We start from the raw sequence: 24,125 nt of genomic DNA, 5'->3' as shown, positions 1-24,125 counted from the left end.
CTTTCCCTGTATTGATCTGAGAGAGGTGTATGTGTAGATAAATACATGAGTGCAGAGCAATGTGACTAAGAAAGATAGATGGATCTATCAGAAACACATGCTTTGATGAGACATACAGCTGTATTTAAGAATGTTATCTTTCATGCAGGATTATGTAAGAGTGTATTACTTCTAAAACATATACATATTAAATAATCTATCAACACAGCTTTCTGCTGTATGTTGAAAGCGTGAGGCGATCAGTGCCGATAAAGGTCTGCGCCTCGCTCATTTCCATGCATCTCCCCTTGATCAAGTCACCTCATTTATCGTCCAAATCTGCGTTGACAAGCCTTTACTTATTTCCCCATCTGCCGCGGGTGATGAGAGCGTAATCAGAAACATCATTAAGGCCTCTACATAGACGTCTGTGCCTGTTAGTCCTGTTACCCACACCCATAATAACTGAGAAAATGCAAATCAACTCCAGGTAATCTATTAATGTCACTTCAATTTTATGTCTGCGCTCCAATTTAGCAGATCTTGACACATTTGGCTCTGATCCGTGCCTTCATACAGGTACTCATTTTGCGGGGGTATCGGAGAGCACGGCCCGCTGATCGAGGAGACGGGCCATCTGTCTGCGCGTCCGTTTATTAATCGCCCTGATAATGAAGTACACTCACACTCAACACTCCCGGGGCATCTTTCGCACGGGCTCCATCCGGCAAAACAACTTTCAGCAAGTTTGTTTCGCAGTGTAGCAATTATTGTCATGTGCAGCCCCCTCCCCCCCCCCCCCCGCGAAGGGAGGATGGTCTCGCGACCTCCTCCTAATTACCTGAAACTTCTCTTCAAGCAGATTTTGTAATTTCCAACTACATCACAACCCCCTTGTTAGCTGCAGACGGGGAGCAGAGCCTCGTAATTCCAGCATATGGTGGGCAGATATACGGAGGGAATGTGTCAGCTTGTACTGGCCTTAAAGTCGAAGACCCCATTAACAGGAAAACGAGATCTACTAATCCTCGGAGATCTGCGCTATCCCTGCACATGAATTCCAATTCCTATCATGGCTAAGCTTTTTCAAATAAGCAACACACTCACTTGATCATGGAGTGAATGGGAAACATGACTATCTATCGGATATGGAATTAAGAATACAGGGGAAATATGGAGAGTAAATATCAAATATTAATTAGAATTTATATCTTTCAATTAAAAGAAACCACACTGTCCTTACTTGTCTGACGATTAGGGGCAGAGGAAATTACAAAACTCATGGATTTATACCAAACATAACACAAAATCTAATAGATAATTAAAAAAAACATGTGTGGATACATTTGCACTAATTATTACACTTAGTGAAGATGATCAAATGAGTTTATGGAAAGGATTGTTCATAATGAACCAACTCAGCAGATGCAACTGTCTCCAAAGAACCGACTTGATATATTACTAATTTGCATCAGCAAATACATTTCGAAGGGACTGAAATGTATAACTGAATAATCATTTAAGATGTATTAAATAGACGTTTTTAGCAAGTAACAAAGTATAAATGGTCAAAGATTGTAGTCTTGGATTAATACAGAAAGATTCTGCAATGTGTGTATTTATATTTACTGTAACTGAAACTAAAATATGTCCCCAAACATTAACCAAAGAGCTATGTATAAGAGATGTCCCGCCCCTTAACCTATCAGAATCTGTTTGAGCGCTAGCCAATAAGCGGGGTGTTACATAGTGATGTCATTATGTAATGGAAGTAGAGTCCAATGGAGGCATTTCAGGCTGGGGGAGCCTTTGCAGACCCTTTACATTAAAAAAAAAAAAAACATATATAACACACTACTGGAAAGGGAAATCCCCCAAAAACAGAATAGGGCCACTTTAAATCACTAAAGAGAATACATATACAAAAGTATAGTTATTGAGGTACAGGAGTATATTGCTACAACTTATCCTTTTAGAACATAGTAGAAGTATAAAGCAGCATTACATGGAAAAACTACTTGTAAATTGTACTTAAGTACAGAACTTGAGCAGATTTACTAAATCTACTAAATAAATAAGTTATTTTGTATCAATTGTTAGTTACCTCCCTACATTTCCATTGGGTGGTGCTGGACTTATTTCTATGTTTTCTGTATTTGCAGCGCATTCTCATTTTCTATAGTTACAGTATGCTGAGCTCCCCGGGCCACTGCACTCTAGCTTTTGTCCATCTGTTCATCCATTGTCTTGGCTTTACATCCCACCAATTCATTTCCAACCATGGCAGGCAGCTCCTAGTCAGCTAACATAGTGGAGCATTTAGCATCAAGATTGCTTATTTAACCATTTCATTGAATTCAATTGTTTTGTGTTGTTTTGTGTCAAATTCGCTGAAAAAGTCTGCTGAATAAATAATTGTGTTAAAAACAATGTGTTGTGTGTTCCACTGGCTTATGGATTTGGATAGAAAAATAACTAGCTGTTTTCTCTTATTACTAAAAAGTGGGCATCTTTCAAGATGCGTTGTCAAACAGCACCATTTAGTAACCACCAAGCACAGCAGTCCTGTATTCAGACTCCTTACATTAATATGCTCAAACTCAATCCCGACTTCCTCCAACACCACCTCTGCTCTCCACTTCCTCTCATTGTTGCACTGTACTTTGAGAAACCATCCGCTGAACAATTAGAACGGTAGTCACCTCCATTCTCAGGGAAATGAAAGTCAGAGAAAAGTCACGGAGAGCCGCACGTCTTATCCGACTGGGCCTTTTAAAAAGGGAGAACAAAAGCTCTTTCTCCTTCATTTCCCATTAACCTCTATGCTCCTCCGCGAGCAGGAAACATGGCGACCTCGTGGCCCATGTCACATATCTCATCCGGCTGTGCGGACCGCTTCCTATGGGGGGGGATGGTGACATTCAATGAGAAGGGCTTTGTACCTCTCCGTAGTCCTTGGCAGATAAAAGGCGGGTGTTGATATTTGTCCCGGGTATGCCGTGGACACACTCCTGATAAGCGAGGAGCTGCTGAGACATTGATGAAGCCTGGAGTGGAACTGACAAGTGGATAACATCGACAGGAGAAGCAGCCGGTGCGGATTCCATGTTTGGTTATTCTACGCAGGAGGGATCTCGCTAAGCAAAATCACGTCCTCAGCATTGTCTGAACGCAATACCAGGCGGCTGGTCGACTCTTAGCATGTGCCATGATTACACTGTAATGCGTAGTTCGGGGATTTGCTTATATGCAGCAGCAACATCCGTTTAATTTCTTCCCCCTTTTCCTGTGCTTTCTGTCCCCTGCACCAGTAATCCACTGAGGCCTGCACACATTCTCATTTCAACGCAATCAAAAGATGAAAGTGTAAAAGGAACCCGGTTATATATGAATATTAGGCGATGAATGACTTCTTGTTTGTTTGTCCCGAGAATCACGTTCGTCCCACCGTGCGGCTGCACACGAAAACTTAACAAGAGGAAAACTACTCGCAGGAAGAAACAAAAAAAAAGGCTTTCAAGCGAACAACTGAGCATTACTGAATGTTTAATTAATCAGTAGTGACAAAAGGGAACAACAATCAACAAAGAGACGCCGATTTTCCATTTCTTATGCATTATTCCCACTGGCAAATCACAGAGTGCTGTCAACTACCACTTTGCTCGCTACCCCATCACCGTGGATGTCCCTGCACTGCGCCGGCAAAACCCTCGGAGAGATACGTTAGCATTTCAAGCGAGATCCAAAACAATAAGCAGTGGGGATCAAGTAATGGAGTTCAGACAACGAGAGTTCACTGTTGTTCCGTGTTTACATGGATTATATTGCACTGTGTTTTCTTCCTTTTTGCTTCCCTCAGCAGAAGTCATGATCACGAGATGCTAAATCGCCTTCCAAGAGCTGACGTCTAGGCTGCAGCCTACAGATGGGATTTCCCAAAAGAGATTCCATTACATACCTTGCGCCATCTGCCCTAGCATGTTGTGTCAGCTCCGTGACAGGTAACAAGAGGAAGCTTGATGAGAAAACACAATAACAAGCGCATACCGCCCAACAGCAGACCTCGGCACCCACGCTGAACTCGTCCGATGTCAAAACGGCATAAAGACACACTATGATCTCTTTCCTGCTACTGATGGAAACATGTTTCTACACGACTCCCGCTGCTCTGGGGGTCAGTGGCAAGGCTCCCGTGAAGAAAAACAACAACAAAGTGTACTGATCCACTTCCAGGCTCCTGCCAATCCTCGATGGGCTACACATTTGAATGATGTGATCTATGCAGTGGTCATTTAAATGCATGGATGGAATGTGAATATATGAATACATTAGCATACGGCAACACGGAGAGTGTTTGTGTACCAGTTTGTGGAGGAAGGAAGAAAGGTAGCTTGTGGCAATTAGCATCCGTCAGTGTTGACAAGCTAAGTGACAGTTAAGTGTAAGACCATTTATGCTCTTCTGCTATAATTAGACTTAAACGCTTGAATGTTGAATTAAAAGGATTCTTGCATAGACTTTTCTACAGCTGTGTTTGTTCAGATCTCCTACTGTGTTGAGAAGGGGGGAAAAAAGGTCACATTTTGAATGCCTTTGATACTAAATAAAGTGATCCACTGTGGTGTCCTAGTCAATTCCCCACAGCTTTTCAACACATTACATCCTGCACTTTCTAATCTTCACATACATATTTGATCGCAGTGATCACCAGCTCATACCACATAATAGACTGCACACATGTTAAACAACGCAATACAAATACCACACTTTCACCAAATGCTCCACACAATAAGAAAGTGTGTGACCCTTCACCTATGCAAAGCTGAGAATAGCATTGTCGTAATGCTTGCCAGACGGCCGAGTGCTGATGTTGCTGTGGAATGTCAGGAATGTGCTCATGGTGCCTTTTCAGCCTCTAGGATTCAAGTTCAATCAAGCTTTCCTGATGTGGTGATGTTCATTCTTAGTTGGAATTATTTGCAAGTGGGTTATTACGTACAGTGTTAGCGCAGGGTCATCCGTATGTAACCATGGTCCTATCTTCCCAGGATCCTATGTTCTTGATATAAACGTACTAACCAACATAAAAACGACACTGATACAAAATTATACTCAAAACCATTTTGCTTTTAAAATAAAAACGCTTAAATCCTTGGTTAAAATACCATGAAACAAAGGCAACACGTTGTTTTATCCCAAAAACGGCGTGCACAAATATATGTTCCCCAAACTGGACACATTTGTATTCTTATTTTAGGTACCACAAATGCTTATTAAAGCATAAGGTAGCATTTCTCAACAATTATACACAAAAGGTTCAGCCAAATGCGAGATGTCTTTTTTGTGATGAGTTAAGAATCTGTAACATCACATTCAAATAACTTTGGCTTTAAGATAAAATAACCAATGTTTATTACTTTTACATTTGGCAGGTAATGGCTTTTCTCACAGTCTAAGGTGCAAAAGACCAAAGGGAAATGGACGTTTCAATGGCTGTTTAGTCGTTACATCCTTTTGTCGATGGATTTGTCTAGCCCCCAAATTAAAAGGTGTAGCTATCAGGGAGTCTAACATAAGTTGGCTTTTAGTTTTGAGTGAGTAACTTCAAAAGCATACATTGTCCTAAGGTAAAACACTTTAGTAAGAGCATAAGATCCTTTGAAAGGTCCCAATAATGTGTCATAAAGAGAATATAATAATAAAAAAAAATACATTACATTTATATAGCGCTTTTCCTGATGCTCAAAGCGCTTACAAGCAAGTAACATAACAAGAAAAGTATAACGTGCTAAGCTAGGTGGAATAAGGGCGAGGGGTTAATGGATTAGGAGTTGAAGGCAAGAGTGAAAAGGTGTGCATAGAATCATGTAAACATAGACACAGTCCCGTATTACGCAAAGGGGATGGACGTGTCAAATGCTGTTTGATCGGTAAATATTCTTTCAGCCACTGTGGAGATACCAATGTCTAAAGTCCAAGGAATTGTCCAATTTGAAGGTGTAGCTTTCAAGGAGGCTTTAAGTTGGGAGTGATTTCAATGTGTTGACCCAGTGTAACAAAAAGACTGCTAAGAAGATCCTAAGAACCCTTGAATGACACCGATACAGCACTGAGTTATGGCTGAAGTTATATGATTTATCTTTGTCCTATTTTCATTTGCCAAAACACTCATAACAAGCAAGCATGTCAATGCTCATTTCCTCTTGTTCCTACTCACTCATTATGTCCATGCAATAACCCATTAGAGATCAGCCGTCCTGGAACTCTCACACACTGATCAGGCTGCAGACCAGAACTGAAATGTGTTTATCGTGACTCACCGACACCGGACATCTCTGGAACCGACGCTCGGTACGGGCCTTCGTTGAACTGCGGCGGATTGTCGTTAATGTCCTGGACTTTGATGATGAACTCTGACGGTGGTTCCAGGGGCTGGTCGTTGTCCGCGTTGACGACCTGGGCTGTTAGCGTGTACTCGGCCTTCTCCTCGCGGTCCAACCTCTTCATGGCGTGGATGTCGCCCGTTAATTCGTTGATGGCGAAGATGGTGCCAGCACCCTCGCCCGCTAGGACGTACTTGATGTTCTTGCCACCCACATCCAAATCTGTGTGTAGCTGCAAGTAAACAGAGATGGGAAATAATGACGTTAAAAGGTGGAGTCTTCAGTTTGATTCCACTGTGGAAGCAGAGACAGCTGTGGGGGTTGTAATGAATGCAAGTTGATATGCTCAGCAGGTTCCCGAAGTTCTCACCATGTCAATGCATATAACAGTATACATGTAATGTGTTGCTCTTTTTCCTCCTTGCTATGCCCCAACTAGTTTAGCAGGGATGCTAAACGTAGCTCAACGTAGCCTACACGTTGCTAAATGAGGCCCACTGGGGGCAATAGCTTTATAAGTAGCACAGGAAATGGACCTTAGCCTACATTGTTCCTCATTATACATTGTAAATACATCATACACACACACAATGTGGGGGGATATTGCTCCCTGCAGTCTGGAATGCACAGAAGCCAGAAGTGCTTTGAATGTGCATTCCAGAACCCATGAAAAATGTACGAGGAAACTCTGCACATGATGATTCATGCTGGCAAATAGCTAGCCCTAAGTTACTGGACGCTGCTGCATGTTCCTCATTATTTTTGTAATTACAGTTTCATTAGTTCACTAAGGCTGCATTACGTGCAAGGCTGAGTGGATGGCTCCCACTCGCCGCAGAGCTGAGTATAACTAATGAGTGTGACAATGCTACATTAGGCTGTTTCAACATCTGTAGACCGAGGAAAGGAGCAAAGGCTTCTGTACGTACACAAAAAAAAGGTACATTTGGAGCGTAGCGGATACAACAGCACAAGATGACAAAAGGTCAAAGGAAAAAGGGACATGAGGGAAGTTTAATTCACATAAACAGACGGAGCACTTATGATACTGTAAGTCGCCTTTAATATAAGTCTTTTTGATCCCCGAGGTGAGTGACTTTCAGAGGGGAGGCGCTGAGGAAAACATTTACAAATCCAGCAGTGTTGTGAAACGGCTGTCAGCCCTCTTCCTTTGTATTTGTTCTTAATATACATTCCTCTCAATAACCCACACACCCATCTGAGCCCACACTCACACGTATACCAACATCTGCATTCAGCAGCTTTCATTTCATTTCCTGCCACAGTGTTTCAACAGCGCTTCCCGTGGGAGCGTGGATAGGGTGCAAAATAGCGGGGTAAAAATATGCCGGGTGAGAATCCCGACCTCTAAATTCACCCCCCCCCCCCCCCCGCGATGTTTTATAAGCTGGCTTTTATGCATATAGTGTCTCAGAGGTGTTGTTTGCGGACACTGACAAAGCACATTCACTTAAATTGTCACACCTTGCACTTTTGTTTTCTTAATTGTGCCATCATTTCAAATGAATGATGTGGCTCATTAACACAAATGCCTCGCAACATCCTGCCCACTGAGAAACTCTTTAAATGAGCTCAAATTAATGATGGTCTGTCATTGTTTTTTTATCCTACGTGTGACTCCGTGTGTGTAGTGGTATGCCTGCAGCTCTGCATGTATGGCTGCATGTTGCTCTCAAAGGGGTGCAAATGGACTATTTCAGCTTGCATATTGGATGTGGTTATGGAATGTATATTTTTAGCAACACATACACAAGATAATCTTGATGCATGGCAATTATACTGTAAGGTCACCCAAGTACAATTGTATGCACATTGAGGTAGAAATATGTGTTTGATCCGGATATGATTCAAGGTCAAAATTAGTGTTAAAGCTCAAAGTCAACCAAGTTCAGCTTAAATACCTTCAGTTCCATGGATACTGTGCACCCTCAATATGCTGGTGATATATGTTATGTTATGTATGAATATATAAATATGAATGTGTATTAAAGGTGGGGTAGGTAAGTTTGAGAAACCGGCTCGAGATCGCGAGAATTTGAAAATACACAACCGGAAAAAATCTGCCACTTCCTTACAGAGCTCCTCCCCCAACACACACGAACGCGCACATGACCAATGAGGGCACGAGATAAGTTTGTGCCCCGATGGAAGGCTGACAGGCAGGTAGGCCATCATTGTACTTTTTACAGTATTACGGCTTCTACAGATGACGTTTTTTTATGGATTTTTTGTCAAAGCACTTCAGATATTCATTGCTATCGGGATGCTAAGAGCATTCCATGGAATATAACAAAAAGTGTATCTCGAGCCGGTTTCTGAAACGTACCTACCCCACCTTTAAGACGTCTTTGGCCATGGACACCATTGAGACTTTTTGTATCATGTGTTATATGGTTGAATACAAGTTGTTATAAGAAAATAAATGTAAGAACCATGTGACATAACAACCATGACATTGTTTTTGTCCACTTTTCTTTAGGTCAAGAATAAACCGTCAATCATCCATAACTATCCGTCGACGAACAACCATCCATAACTATGGTTCAATAAGTATAAAATATAGACGAGAGAGTGCACTGGCTTAAACAAATGAATTTAGGCTTGCTGCTTTTGCTGATTATTTGCAATACAAATGTAGTATTTGTTGACCATGGAGATTGATGCATCCTGTTATTCCCATCACTCTTATTGGAGTCATTTATCTCTGTACTTTCAACTACAAAGGCATAACAATGCCCTTAAAAGATAATTCATACTAGAATGGCACTCAGAGAGCTCAGACCTCCACCAAGGCCAATGGTGATTTCAAAAACGTGAAGGATGGACTGGCGAAATGTGGAAACACAATGGACCCAAAGAACATTTGGTCTGTTTTATGTATATCAGTTTCAGAGTTAAGGAGATGGTCATGTGCACATTTTCCAGTCAGGACCTTGTTTTTCATCATTTTCCCAATCTCAACGAAATGTAAACATGATGCATGTAACCGTCCAATGATTCCATTCCAAATTGCAATGGGTTCTTCCATTACACCCTTCAACCAAGAACATAACAATGAGGCCACAAAACAAAACACAAAAAAAAGCCAAAATCTTGATCTTCTTGGCAGACGTACAAATACATTTCTTATAAACTGACATGTTCCTTTAGGCTCAAAGACCTGGTTATTGCAATATGAAAATACAATATTCAACCACAGTTAAAATGTGTTGGCTTATCGTCATGGACTGGTAAGATCATTTAGTTGCTTTATAACTAGGTATGAACTTAGTCAAATTGTTTTCCTCAAAAATCAAGCAGAAAAGAAAGGAACAACTAATCAGAAAACAGGCTGTATTGGCTCTAACATGTATGAATTGATATCCACATACAAAGGTTTGTGTTGTCTGAGGGCAGCACATTGTAGAACTAATCATCAAGGTGGAAGGTCATGTACCAGATAAGCCCTGTGAATGGATATCTAAAACGCAACACATTCCATTGTGTTAGTAGATCAATTCCTCTGCTTGTAACATTCAAATGGAGTTTCAACATCGTGCGCCTCTCTATGTAAGCACGAGCCATGACTAAATCCTCTACTACAAAAACGGCATAGTATGTTCTTTCTTTAATAAAAAAGAAAGAAAAGTCTTGCAATCAATCATCGCTTTGCTATAATCTGCTACTTTGTACATTCCCTGAAAGTTGGTGGGTAACCAGCTGCAGCTGTTTACGCTGACGTCTCCTCTAAATGCCCTGGTTGCCCACTTCCTAGACAGCCTTCGCACTGGAGTGCACAAACAGTCATCAAAGAGTACAATTACTGAAGGGGGAATCTGTCACAGGTCCCCATCATTAAGTGAGTTGCCTGGGAAACTAAAACAGCACCGACAGTCAGCGACATTGACTGTGGTGTTCAGGAAAGAAAGTGACATTACAGTATCATGATCCCTGACTGTGTTTGAGGACTAACAGTGGCAATAGAGCCTTGTGTTCTTGGCTGTACAATCTAAAGCCCTATCTGCACAGGACTGGTATTACCAAGGGAACGCATATGATTCAGAATCACCCCCATTTCATTTTGTTTTGTTTGTGGCATTGGCACAAGATAAACCTGTGATTTACTGAAATGTACTGCAACGATCCAATGGTATCAGCCTACAGTATACTTTAAAAATAAGAATATCAGGTTATATGTCATATTTTAAATATTACATTATACATGCCTACTTATATATTATTATGTTCCATTGTGAATGGGTCTCTATGGATCGTGTCACCTCCCACATTTCAACCAGAAATGTTGTAAAAAAAAGTCAGATTATATTTCTATGGGATTATACAATATGATATCCCATGTCATTATATTCTCTACAAGGACACAAAAAGGCAAATAAAGCAAGTCAGAAATAAAAAAGATAGCGAAAAAAACAACAACTAAAAGACACCAATTTGCAGAAGACTACTACCGTACTTTTCGGACTATAAAGCGCACCTGCATATAAGCCGCAGCAGCTAAATTGTCCGTCTGTCTTGCTGTCGTTCTGTCTCTCGGTTCCACTTTTACTTAGGCGCGATACCCGTCTCACTCTTTTCCGGCGGGTGGCGGGCGCGGACCGGTCATAGAGCCCATAGTGTTAAAGGTGGTTAATTTTACCTGTAAAATCCATAGATTTAGGAGGTTCCCTAGTGGCCGTTAGCTGTACAAAAAAAATGGGGAAAAAAGTTGCGGTTTATAGTCCGAAAAGTACGGTAATTATACGAGCTCTGTGTCTGGCAAAATATGGAAGGTAAGCTCTGCCGAATGTTTACTTTACAAAGATGTGTTCCTATGAGAGCTGCCCGACTGCGTGGACGCGCTGCCCTAATTGCCTGCACCGCTCTAAATGGTCGCAGAGCGATGTGCTCTAAGTGCAAAATACTTCAACTTTGATCTCGTTCACAGCTGACATTTGGAACTGCTTCCAATCACATGACAGCTATACTAAGCGGCTCCAGCTAGCAGGGGAGGGAACCGTAGAAACACAACTTTACTGGCTTTTGTTACCACAAGGCTCTGCACCCAACATCACGACAAGCAAAGATCATGTCATGTGAATGCAGCTAAACCCTAACCCTACTGACATAGCACTGCATTGGAATCACAGACAACCTCCACAAGTATTACAATGTAAGGTCTCTAGGTAATAAATATGCTTTATTGTATTGGTGTAACAGAATCTATCGTGAAGACAAAACACTCATTAGAGAATTAAGTGTGTGTGGGGAAGCGTATACTGACTATTTCGTAAGCTGCTGTACTCAAATCAGCCATATGCGTGGAAGCTGCAGCTCAGAACGATAAAGAAGGCTTTGGTTGACTGCTGAACTCGTGGCATAACTTTACAGCACTCTTTTTGCATGGTGCCTGTTGTTGTACACACACACACACACACACACACACACCACACACACACACACACACACACACCTTCATTTGCCAAATCCCAATCAGGGACTGCTTGGGACTTCTTATTCTGTCAGCGGAGGAGGACATATGTCAGTTCCTGCTGAAGACGAGCTTTTTATGGCAATCACTTGAACAATCACTGTGTCCTAATGAGGAAGATTCTACAGACTCTGCTCCAACCACACAAACCCACCCCACCCCCCCCACCCCTGCCTAGGGCTCCCGCGTTCCACATCCTTAAGTGTAGCCCGACAGAGGAACTAATGATATTGCTCCTTGTCAGGGCACATCGTAGATAGGTCGTGTGCTCCTCCCATGCATGTACCAGCAGGACTGGAGAAGGAGACGTGAAGTGAGGAGCGGGGGGGAGGAGATGCTGTCACTGTGATGCAGCTTGTCAGCTACTGTCTGCTGGAACAGACTGCACACAGCACGTCTCACTGCCTCCTCCAAATGCTACCTCAGTTAGTACTCTGTAAGGGTCAACCGCTAGAGTAACACGTTCTATGATGCTAAAATGCATTATAAACAACCTTCTAATGCGGTATAATCTGCTTATAGCACTGTATCAATACTTCCAAGTACTCAATGAGATCCATAATGGTTTGTAACTATTATCAAAGCACATTTTAAAGCATTTTATAACTTGGAAGAATACTCCATTTATGTTGAACTGCCCTGTCTTTGTGAAGTGTAGCTTTGTTTAACCAACGGTATGTGTGTGTACTTAAAGTAACCTTGTAACGTTGTGTTTAATGTCGTTCAAGGAAATATATATCGCTATAAAGACAGACATCGTGGCACTCTTTGATTCTCCCTGCCGAGGCAATTGTTTCTCTTATTAAAACTCTTAATGGCAAATGTAGTATATTTTGATCATCTTGTTATAACATTATCCACGACCACCACAAAGGTTTTCTTATACTTCATAATGGTTGGACAGCCATTCCCACCTTTGTACACAGAAGACAGACCCTTTGCAAGAATATAGAAGTTTAAATGAATTGTTCATTGTTCAAAACTCTATTCAATTAAAAGTACTTAATTATGATCAAGTCATGTTACTAGTAAAAGAAAGACCCTTATATTATGTCAGATACTGTCAATTGTTGTATGTGACTTACAGTTCCAACATGTGTTTATAAGTAAGTTGTAACTTGATTTCATATACAAGGTTAGGTAATACGGTCAAGTGGTTGTATGCAAGTGAGCACAAACAATTTAGTACTGTTATGATCTTTATGAACACAATATATTTATAATGTTCATACAATGTCTTTCTAGTCACTGTTGGATAAATACAGAGTAGTCAAATCATAAAACACAGTGGCAATACTTAAGTAAGTACATAACAAGTACCTTAAATATGTTCGTATTTAAGGTACTTAAAGGTGGGGTAGGTAAGTTTCAGAAACCTGCTCGAGATACACTTTTTGTTATATTCCATGGAATGCTCTTAACATCCCGATAGCAATGAATATCTTAAGTGCTTTGACAACAATTCCATAAAAAAATGTTATCTGTAGAAGCCGTAATACTGTAAAAAGGACAACGACGGCCTACCTGCCTGTCAGCCTTCCATCGGGGCACAAACTTATCTCGTGCCCTCATTGGTCATGTGCGCGTTCGTGTGTGTTGGGGGAGGGGCAGATTTTCTCCGGTTGTGTATTTTGAAATTCTAGCGATCTCGAGCCGGTTTCTCAAACTTACCTACCCCACCTTTAACTTGAGGGTTTCCTTATGTAATATACGTTTGATAAGTTATGTAATTGTACAACCTACTGTAGGGTTGTAAAACTAAATAAAGGTATAGTCCCTTTTTTGCTTGACAAGAAGAAAGAACAAACACAGGATATCATTTGTGGTTGTGTTGTGTGGAGGAGGACTTCAAGTTATTTAATGTAGCAAATGATGCAAACTGCAGAGGACGTATTACAGCGTGAACATGTGGCGCACTGTATAATGCATCATGGTGGTGACTCTAAATGTCATGTCTGGTTAGATCCTGGTCAAAACTAAACCTGACAGACTTGTTTAGCCGAGGTTGCATGACCAGACCGTAAAATGTCATGTTACCCATTCAATTTGTATAAGATTGCATGTTGTTATGTAACATGTATGGGAACCTCAGGGCCATGCACTAACATAGCACCTTTTGTAAAGGCCAGATGTTGACTTTTTTTAATTTGATAGTGCAGTGTTGAATATAGCCTAGTTTTCCTGGTCAACGTGACCCAGTCCCACAAAGCAAATCCAAATAATTCATACAAGAGGGCTTCATGCTGCAATGAGGGACTAAGAGCGCTAATTCATTGCCAAAAGTGGTAAAATTAGAGCTACCATTTTTTCCCCATCTGTACACCCTAAGGCAACGCTAGCCTAAATAGTTACTCCACATAGATTCTGCTCAAACATGTCGGGGAATGAATTGTCGCTTCTTCCTCCCATTTGTTGGATTTTGACTCTGTTAATTACACTTACATGAATAATCTGTAATTCTAAATATTGCAATAACATTTTGAATGTACGGAGCAGATGGCGCGATGCATGATATATGATACACTTAGGTATTCTTGGGAACAATTTCCCTCCAGTCTGTCTCATAGCACGTAGTGTTTTATCAAATTGGACAGAAAAAGTTCCCCTTCTGGTGTGATCTACAACAGACTTCATTAAAGGAAAACCGTATAGTGAACATACGCGGTGGTGGAAAATTGGATATGAAAAGGTATAACCCGAGCCATGATCTAAAATATGTTAGGTCTTTTACATTCTAAAAATGGTGCCAAAAAGTGTTATTCTCATTGAGGACAACCCTCTTTTACTGCCAGGTTATCCATTAGGCGTATTCACACTGCGGTACTTTTCCCACAAAGGTTCATGCGAACTTAGTTCATGAGAACTCTTTTATCCAGCCTGTCCTCCTACAAAAAACGACCATATAGGTCGATTGTTTAAGCACCTTAGATTACGACCCATAGCCACGTTTTAAAGTGTAGCACCTCTAGTGGTCGTGTAAGAAACAACATGCTCCCGTTTATTTACAAATAACCCTCTCTGGAAAATCCTAAATTGTAGAACAGTTTGGCCATTAAAATACTTTTTGATTAGATTTCTAGCGAGAAGTGTATATTGTACTTTTAGAATCCACGTCCAGTGGAAGTGTAGGATCTATAGTTTGATAGATATTAGGAAGATGATTTGAGGTCTCGCCAGGATAAAGTGTATATGCGGCAGCTTCCATGTAAAGTTAGCGTGGGTGAAAACAGTATTTCCGGTCTCGAAGTTTTCATAATAAAACCGGATATATTCCCCTCACTGTCAAATGATTACACAGTGATATCTGCATTACTCATCCACTAAAAAACATCAGTTTATCCTTGTTAATTACACAATATTGATTGGTTTAAATGGTGTACAATGCTTTTGTGTTTTTAACCTTCGAGTCAGAGAAACAAATAGTTTTTTAGGAGTTTAGACACTACAGTTTCCGAAGACACTACACTACCCAGAATCCCCAGCTATCGTTTGGGACTACAACATCCTCCTTGCTTTACAAACCCCGTGATTAGTCATCAAGCCCTGTGATTGGATGTTGGAGTGGCAGTGCGACAAGGTTACGCTGTCAAACAGCTCTTTGAAATGGAATGGAACCACGGCAGACTTTCCAAAACTGGAATTGGACGGGTCCAGCCCCCGGGTCCAGCTTCCCCCTTTTGTTACAGCAGCATGTACTACTTTGTTCTACTCCACTACAATTCAGAGGTTAACCATGGTCTTTTTACTCTACTACATTTATTTTTGTTACTTTGCAGATTCTGATTAATGATGTGAAATATAAACAACCCTTAAATCAGACTTTAGTTACACCTGAGTAAAATTCAGCCTTATCAGTTTGTCTGTTTTGCACATCCTCCTGTTAATATCTTTGGACGTCCTGCACTAAATTGTTTTATTGTAGAGATCACTACAGTATCTTCTTGATATTTTCCATTCTATATTTCTATCATTGACCCCTATTTTGTATGTAGGCTACTCTTAATATTTAAATGTTTTCATCAAATATAACTTATTCTACAACTAAATTCAATAACGTGCTTTAACCACTAGGAGGTGCGGTTTAGACCAGTGGTCTAGTTAATACAACATAATAATATCGTACATAATATGACTATAAACTTTATTGGGAAATTAAAACAGAACGTTAAAGGAAAATACAGTTTCAGTCTCTCGATGTGAAGCTTATGCATTGTACCATGAACTTGTATAGACCTGTAACAGTCAACTGCATGAGGAGTTGGAAAATCAGTAATATCTTTAAAAACTACAAAAAAGTCCCTTTCTATCAGCTGTCCACCGTTATGGTGTAAACACAGCCTATCTACTAATTGGATCAAATATAAAAGTCAGCCGAATTAGTGTTGATACTGCAAGGAGACGTATTGTGTGAAAAGAAATGGAAGATGTTGTTTAATTGTTGATATATTTAAGGTCCACGTCACTTATTCAGTTTTGGCGGCATCTCTTCCAGTTTGTCAAAAGGTCTTCTGATCAGGGCTCTATAAATACATATCTACGGCAGATCTGTAATATGTAATGCAGCCGAACCGTGTATTGCAATGCCGTTATGTGATGACTTTCAAAGAGAAAAGCAAGAGCACTCGGAATTAAGTATTATTATTATTTTTTTAATGTTTTCCGATTTCATATCACATAAACACCATATCCCGACGTGCATTGCGGCGTGACTTTAGCCTATCAAAACCTCTGAAAACAGAAAGGTGTCTCTCAGAATCGAAAGAGAAAAACCTATGGGAAAAACACAAAAGCATTGAACAGAATTTAAACCAATTAATGTCGTATAATTAACTAGGATAAACTGATGTTTTTTAGTGGATGTGTAGTGCAGATATCACTGTTAAATCATTTGATCATTGGTTTTATTATCAAAACGGCCAGACCGGAAATACTGTTTTCAACCCGTAACTTTACATGGAAGCTTGCCGCATATACACGTTCTCCTGACGAAACCTCAAATCATCTTCGTAATATCTATCAAACTATAGATCCTACATATCGACTGGACGTGGATTCTAAAAGTACAATATATACTTCTCGCTAGAAATCTAATCATAAAGCGTTTTAATGGCAAACTATCCTACAATTTAGGATTTTACAGAGAGGGTTATTTGTGAATAAACAACCCTCTGTAACGTTTGCATTGAACGGGAGCACTAGAGGCCGACAATTTTAAAACGTAATTATAGGTCGTATTAAGCGCTTGAACAAACGACATATTTGGTCGTAATAAGGTTCTTAAACAATCGACCCATTTGGTCGTATGAGTTGGAGGACTTGTTGCTTTTATCGCGTTCACACCAAAAAGAGCCGGTACTAAAATTAGTTCATGCAAACCTTTTTACCCCCTCGAAAGAGAGCAGGGACTTTCGAGCGGCTCTTTTGTGAGAAAATAGCTATATTTCTGATTGGCTGGGTGGATTGCAAACCACGCCCCGTAAAACTCCCAAAAAGTTTTGTGAAGCCGCCATTTTATTATCCTCGCATTAGCATTATTAGCATTAGCATTAGCCCAGCGCAGAAACGCAGAGAGACTAATTTATGGCAACACAAAATAAAACATGGGAGCGGTGGAGATGAGGAGGTGTCGGCGTTCTGGCGATTTACTCGGAAGGCTTCAGTAGAAGCTGCTGGGAGTCCCAGCAGCTTCTACTGAAGCCTTCCCCAACTCCGGGGACTTCCGGCCGGGGACTTTGGGTGGCAGTATATGCCGTGAAGTGGTTTGCGGCCTGCCAGTAAACCCAAAGCAGAAGAAGAAGAAGTGACGTCAGCGGCTTCATTTTCCTAATCCACCCCCAGGGACTTTTTCCGGTGTGAACGCGATCTGTACTTAGTCCATGCGAACTAAAGAATTTGCATGGACTAAGTTCGCATGAACCTTTGTGGGAAAAGTACCGCAGTGTGAATGCGCCTATAGTTGTCGCCTTGCATTGTCCACGAAGGAATTCAATCCATTGGGATTTTGGTTCATCTCTTGCGACAGAACAATAATACCTACTGCTCTATGGAGAGGTCAAATAGGTATTCATGGAGGCCAACAAGTGTTCCTCTCCATGTGTTATCACTGCAGACAGTATTCCTTTATTGAGACAATGGAAAGGAGATTGTGTCACGACCCACATACAAGCAAAGGTGAAGGTTTGTAATCGAAAAAGCACTCCACTCAGAAAAGTTACAGTAATTACAATCAGTACCGAGACCCCCAGTGTTATACCTTCTCCACACTGCTTTTGTGAGAACAGAGAACGGATTATTTGGCAAGCGTTTGCCTTTCACTTTCAATCGTGAATTAATGAGACAAACAAAATACAAAAAAGCACAACATCATTTGTCCTGGATGTGTGTGCAATCTGTACCAAGGTCAATCGGGGATAATGTCTTCCGTGTCCATCCCTGCACTTTGAGCAATGGCGCATGTGTTGCCTTTCACTGCCAGCGGTGCATTATTGCTTCTGGAGAATAAGTCAAAGTCAAAGCGGCTACCTTTGGAAACAAGAGGGCGGCACAATTAGATTTAGCCACCCATGAAAAGCCTTTTTGTTTGTGAGGGTGGATGCATTTTAATCATTGTATGTTTCAGTGTCACCACAGAAAGAGAATAAGAAAATAATACAACTCTGCATAATGAGGCCAGGCCTTTCGGGCTACAGCACTTCAAGAATAACCTATTGTATATGTGAGCAATATCCAGTAAAGATTTGTACCGCCTGCTCATTACAGCCTGTTGTTCCAACATTAGACAATCAGTGTGTGCATTGGAGTGTGCCAGACTCAACCGTCATCGCCAGGAACACAATGGGTACATAAGAAACACCAAGAAGCTTCTGACCAATTCCTGGCTGCTCGGCATGTTTCTTTCCGTGAAGAGCAGTGCAGTTTGAATTAATTCCGCAAGAACAACCTGTGATTTTAGCAAAACAAATAAATAACACAAAGAAATGTTCTCGTTTTAAAAGAGCCGTGGACAAAGTGTAAATGAGCTCTGCTGCGGCGAGCATGCTGAGTGTTAAATAGAGGGGGATCTTTTAGCATTAACCTCGACTACTGTCATTACCCTACCTGTGGGCACAGAACTCATCGGTATACACAGCATGGTGAAGGGGGGGGGGGGGGGGGTGCTAAAGAAAACAAGCTTAATCAAGGAGCACAACAGTCTCTCTCTCTCTTCAGCGTGGCCGAGCTAATCAAATCAAGCAATGAGATTGATTTCACGAGGTGCAGATGGATCCCGTAGCAAGTCTAATTCAATGTGCCGGCTCTCCGCTATGATGTGTGTCTCGGTCCAGATGGTGACGCAACATTTCACTCCCCCCTCCTCCTCCCCCTTACTCCCTCGCTCTTTCTTTCACTCACTCACAGGCTCTTTCCCCCGTTTGGCCGTTCGTAGTTGAACCGCTGAGTAAATGAGCGTGGATCTGTCAAACATGGGATCCTGTGATCTTGTTAAATGTCACGAGCAACACGGGCAGACTGTGGAGTTTCACGCGGGGACTGTTGTGGCTCACGTTAAGGAAAGTTGAGCGGAACAAGAGTCGGGTGTAGTGTATAGGGAGTACAAATAATGAGATAGGAAGGGAGGTCAGAACATACGGAGGATATCGTAATGTATCTCTTGACTTTAGGTAGGGCACTCAGACGTTTTCACGCAGCAGGGGAGGTTATCTTTTTCCCATCCCTAATTTATGTTTTATTCCAGGCTTATTTTGAACTGTACTTTCACTGTACAGATATACAGTATTAACCCTTGAATGGGCGATATGTTGGGAAAAACAAGTACTTGCAACAAACCTTTCATTAACACGTTCAAATGTATCTAGGCTAAAATTACATGTGTCATAATTTATTTTAAAATGTTAATTTCATGTTACAACTAGTACTCTGTATCTCTAGTGATATATTGCACATTTTATATTGATTAAAACCATATTACACCGTTATTACACCCATGTTACACAAAGAAAAATACTGGCTGTTTCCCAAATAACACAGGAACCATTTTAGGGTTAGAATTAAGTGTTGCCTTTTCCATTGTTCATCGAGGTGCACTCATGGTTCTTTTCTACATCATGGGAGGAAGGTCTTTGCCAACCTGATCTCACCAGAATGCGTGACTCCACCACGACTCCTTAACACCACAATGCGTGGTGGAGTCACGAACTTTGTTACATTTGCGTGTCGGCACCACGCAAACAACCCCAATGTAAAGTGAATGAGGCTCCTTTGTCGTGGTGCACACACGCATTTCTACAACGTGCATTGTGTGTAATGCAACTGTTATTTTTATTAAATTAGTTAGTTTTTAAGGAAGGCCAGAGCTTCAGCTGTGTCAAATAGATTGTTCCCTTCAGTTAACGTTATTTAAAAGATAATGATCATGTCTTGTATTACGAGCGTCCATTCCCATTGGATAACGGAGAATTTTACACCCGGAAGTAAGTAGCCTATTCCCCTTACTGTCGATTGATTTTACAGTGATATCTGCACTACTCATCGACTAAAAAACACCAAATTGTCCTTGTTAATTACACAACATTGATTGGTTTGAATTGTGTACAATGCTTTTGTATTTTCCCCCTTCGATTCGGAGAAACAAATATATTTTCGGAGTTTTTGGACGGCAGAAGACACTACACTACCCAGAATCCTCAGCTATCGTTTGGGACTACACCATGTGCTTAGCTTGACAAACCCCGTGATCAGTCCTCAACCTCTGTGATTGGATGCGCGAAGTTTACACAGAGCGTCCAAAAGGACTTTGAAATGGAATGGAACCCATCGACGGCACACTATTCAAAACAGGAATCGAACGTGTCCTACCCCCCTCCCCCCCTTAGGTCACAGGCTCCTCCAACAGTGCTACGCAATAAAACAGATGCACAGAAAAAATAGTGAAATAGTGCAATAAGAGTCTATATACAAGTGATTGGAATATGATATATTAGATAAATAATTTCTAAGTAGCAGCCAGATGAATGTTATTTCTAAGTTCAGGTGTTTAATAGTCTTATAGGCCTGTGGGATGAAGCTGTCTCTGTGTCTGGTGGTTTTAGTCCGAATGCTGTGGTACCGCCTGCCAGACTGCAGCAGACAGAACCGTTTGTGGCTGGGGTGATGGTGGTCTTTTATAATCCTGAGGGCTTTCTTTAAGGTTAACCTGGTATTTTTAATCCACTACATTTATTTTAGTTACTTTACAGATTTGGATTAATGATGTGAAATATAAACAACCCTTAAATCAGACTTTAGTTACACCTGAATGAAATGCAGTGAAGGTGATTGTCAAGTGCCAACAATCAGGCGAGATATTTGATAGTTGGTGCTTGAGAAGACTAAATATTTATCTGCAGATCCGTTTAAAGCATATTCATTACTCGTTATTCTCTAATAGTTCATTAAAGACTGTATATAATTGCTATTTTGCACATCCCTTTCAAGATTTCAAGATTTTCTAAGGTTTATTGACATATCATATACACAACAGTGTAGTTATGCAATGAATGAACAACTTGGGTCACAGGTTCATCAACAGTGCATTACAAGACATCTATCAATGTGTGTATACTTCCACCATTACACTGTCGTATTCTGCACATTTCTTTAAATAAAGCCTTATTAGTTAGCACATCCTCCTATCAGGCACTAAACTGTTTTACTCGAGATATCATTTGAGTATCTTCTTGATATTTTCTATTCTATATTTATATAATTGACCTTCTACTTTCCCACTATTTTGTATGTACTCTTAATATTTGAATGTTTTCATAAAATATAACACATTCAAAAGTGCGTTACAAAAATGAAAGACATTAAGAAAAAGGCATTAAAGTCATTAAAAAGCAACACAATCTTCCTGCATTGCAATTACTCTAAACGTGTAATAACGTGCTTTAACCAGTAGGTGGTTTGGGTTAAAAGGCTGTCAAGTTTACAGTGTTAACAAAATAAAAAATACTGCTGTTTCCGGTTTAGTTTACGACGAATATTATTGTGTTATTGTTTTGATATTTGTAACACAAAAGCGATGGAAAAAACCCATAGCAACCAAAAAAAGATGGTCTTAACATGACCCAGTCGTCTAGTAGTTAATAAAAAACAATAATATCAAAACAAAATATTACTACTAACTTTATTGTGAAATTAAAACAGAACGGTAAAAGAATAGTTTCCGGTGTATTCTGATGCCCGATCTCTGTAGATAAATAAAGAACTAAGACAGATGTGTAATATTTAATGCAGCCAAACCATTTATTACAATGCATTCATGTGATGACTATCAAAGAGTAAAGCAAGCACTGCTGAATAAAGTATGATTTTCTCTTTTACGAAACGTTTTTTTTCATATGGAATGCAGTTGGAGGTCAACCAATCAAAGAACTTGAGGACTGATCACGGGGTTCATGGTGTAGTCCCAAACGATAGCTGAGGATTCTGGGTAGTGTAGGTTCTGCCGTCCAAAAACTCCGAAAAAATATTTGTTTCTCCGAATCGAAGGGGGAAAATACAAAAGCATTGCACACAATTCAAACCAATCAATGTTGTGTAATTAACAAGGACAATTTGGTGTTTTTTAGTCGATGAGTAGTGCAGATATCACTGTAAAATCAATCGACAGTAAGGAGAATAGGCTACTTACTTCCGGGTGTAAAATTCTCCGTTATCCAATGGGAATGGACGCTCGTAATACAAGACATGATCATTATCTTTTAAATAACGTTAACTAAAGGGAACAATCTATTTGACACAGCTGAAGCTCTGGCCTTACTTAAAAACAAACTAATTTAATAAAAATAACAGTTGCATTACACACAATGCACGTTGTAGAAATGCGTGTGTGCACCACGACAAAGGAGCCTCATTCACTTTACATTGGGGTTGTTTGCGTGGTGCCGACACGCAAATGTAACAAAGTTCGTGACTCCACCACGCATTGTGGTGTAAAGGAGTCGTGGTGGAGTCACGCATTCTGGTGAGATCAGGTTGGTCTTTGCAGTTTGTTCTTTTGTAAGTTCCAATGCCTGTTTAAATGTCACATTTATAAAACAACTTTTTACAAACTAAAACTTACAGTGCGACGGCAATCCCCATAAATATACTCCATTAAACCCAGAAGCCCTTCATTTGTTCTTGAAGAATGTTTTTTTCTCAACATTTATTTAAAACAGATTTATTCTTTCGACTTCTAACTGCTCTCTATGCTGTTAATGTGGATTCATTAAAGAAATGATATTCTATAAACCGATCAGTAGCTTTCCTTATCATCTACTTTAATCTAATTATAGATGGGTGAAAAGTAGATTGTACTTTCCATCTTAAAGACTGAGAACACAACACACGCCTTTAATGATGTACATACTGTGCCGTATGTCAGAGTATAGATTACGTCATCTACTGTGATTCTGGGATGAATTAACGTGCAGGGAACCACAGTCAAAACTCAGATTCTCTTTGCATACGAATCAGCATGTTTCAGGTGATTCATGTATAGCATATACCCTATATAGACATGCGCATATTTCCATAATTAGAGTGCCGGAGCCATTCTTAGGGGCTTATTCCTGCGGAGAAATGCAGATGTGCTCCACGGTGCCTGCATCGAGCTGTCAGAGTCATTGTTCTCAACCTGAATAGCCTTGCAAATTAGCCGCTTTCAACGCCGACTGCCACCGCGGCTGGAGAGAGGCATGCATGGCTGCCGTTGGAAAACTCCTGCAGGTATGCAATACGTTTGGAGAGGACTTGAATAATGGGCTTTGACAGCTTTTTCTTAGCACTTGTGTTTCTCTTATATCAAGCCTCTGACTGTAGGCACTTTCCTAAAACACCCCTGCAGGCATGGCTTTGTGTTATCAATGGTTAATGTGCGAGCATTCGGCCAAAATCTGCTCTAAGGACAGCTGTCAGATGTACGCGGGGGTTATGGAGCGAGACCAAACGCTGCCAAAATAAGGGTAGTGGCCTGTCTGTGTAAAACATCCAAGAATAGGAGTTCTGATCTCATCTCTGTAGGATGAATATCCCTGCTACATTATTCTGACAAAGTATCTTTTTGTACATCAGTTGCTTAATACAGCCTCCAAACTGGCAGCGTGAATCTGCTGCTCTTTAACACATTCAAAGTCTCTCTTTATGTTTTTTTTAAAAGCATAGAAGGTATAGAACAAAAGCAGCATTTTGCTCAGACCTAAGAACAAAAGGCTGTGTAAATTAGGGCTTCATTGGCTATATTAATAATCATC

General features: G+C 40.6%; 1 protein-coding gene across 1 annotated transcript in view; it reads right to left on the bottom strand.

Annotated features, from left to right (window-relative positions):
* Positions 1-24,125, bottom strand: part of cdh8 (cadherin 8) — a 158,029-nt gene that overhangs the window by 101,804 nt on the left and 32,100 nt on the right. Inside the window, exon 3 of the mRNA XM_034079645.1 lies at positions 6,300-6,594. Within this exon, the coding sequence (XP_033935536.1) occupies positions 6,300-6,594 (295 nt within the window). The remainder of the gene's footprint in view (positions 1-6,299; positions 6,595-24,125) is intronic.

The sequence above is a fragment of the Pseudochaenichthys georgianus genome, chromosome 3 (genome assembly GCF_902827115.2).
Source record: "Pseudochaenichthys georgianus chromosome 3, fPseGeo1.2, whole genome shotgun sequence".
Taxonomy (NCBI): domain Eukaryota; kingdom Metazoa; phylum Chordata; class Actinopteri; order Perciformes; family Channichthyidae; genus Pseudochaenichthys; species Pseudochaenichthys georgianus.
This window is presented reverse-complemented; position numbering and strand designations above follow the sequence as displayed.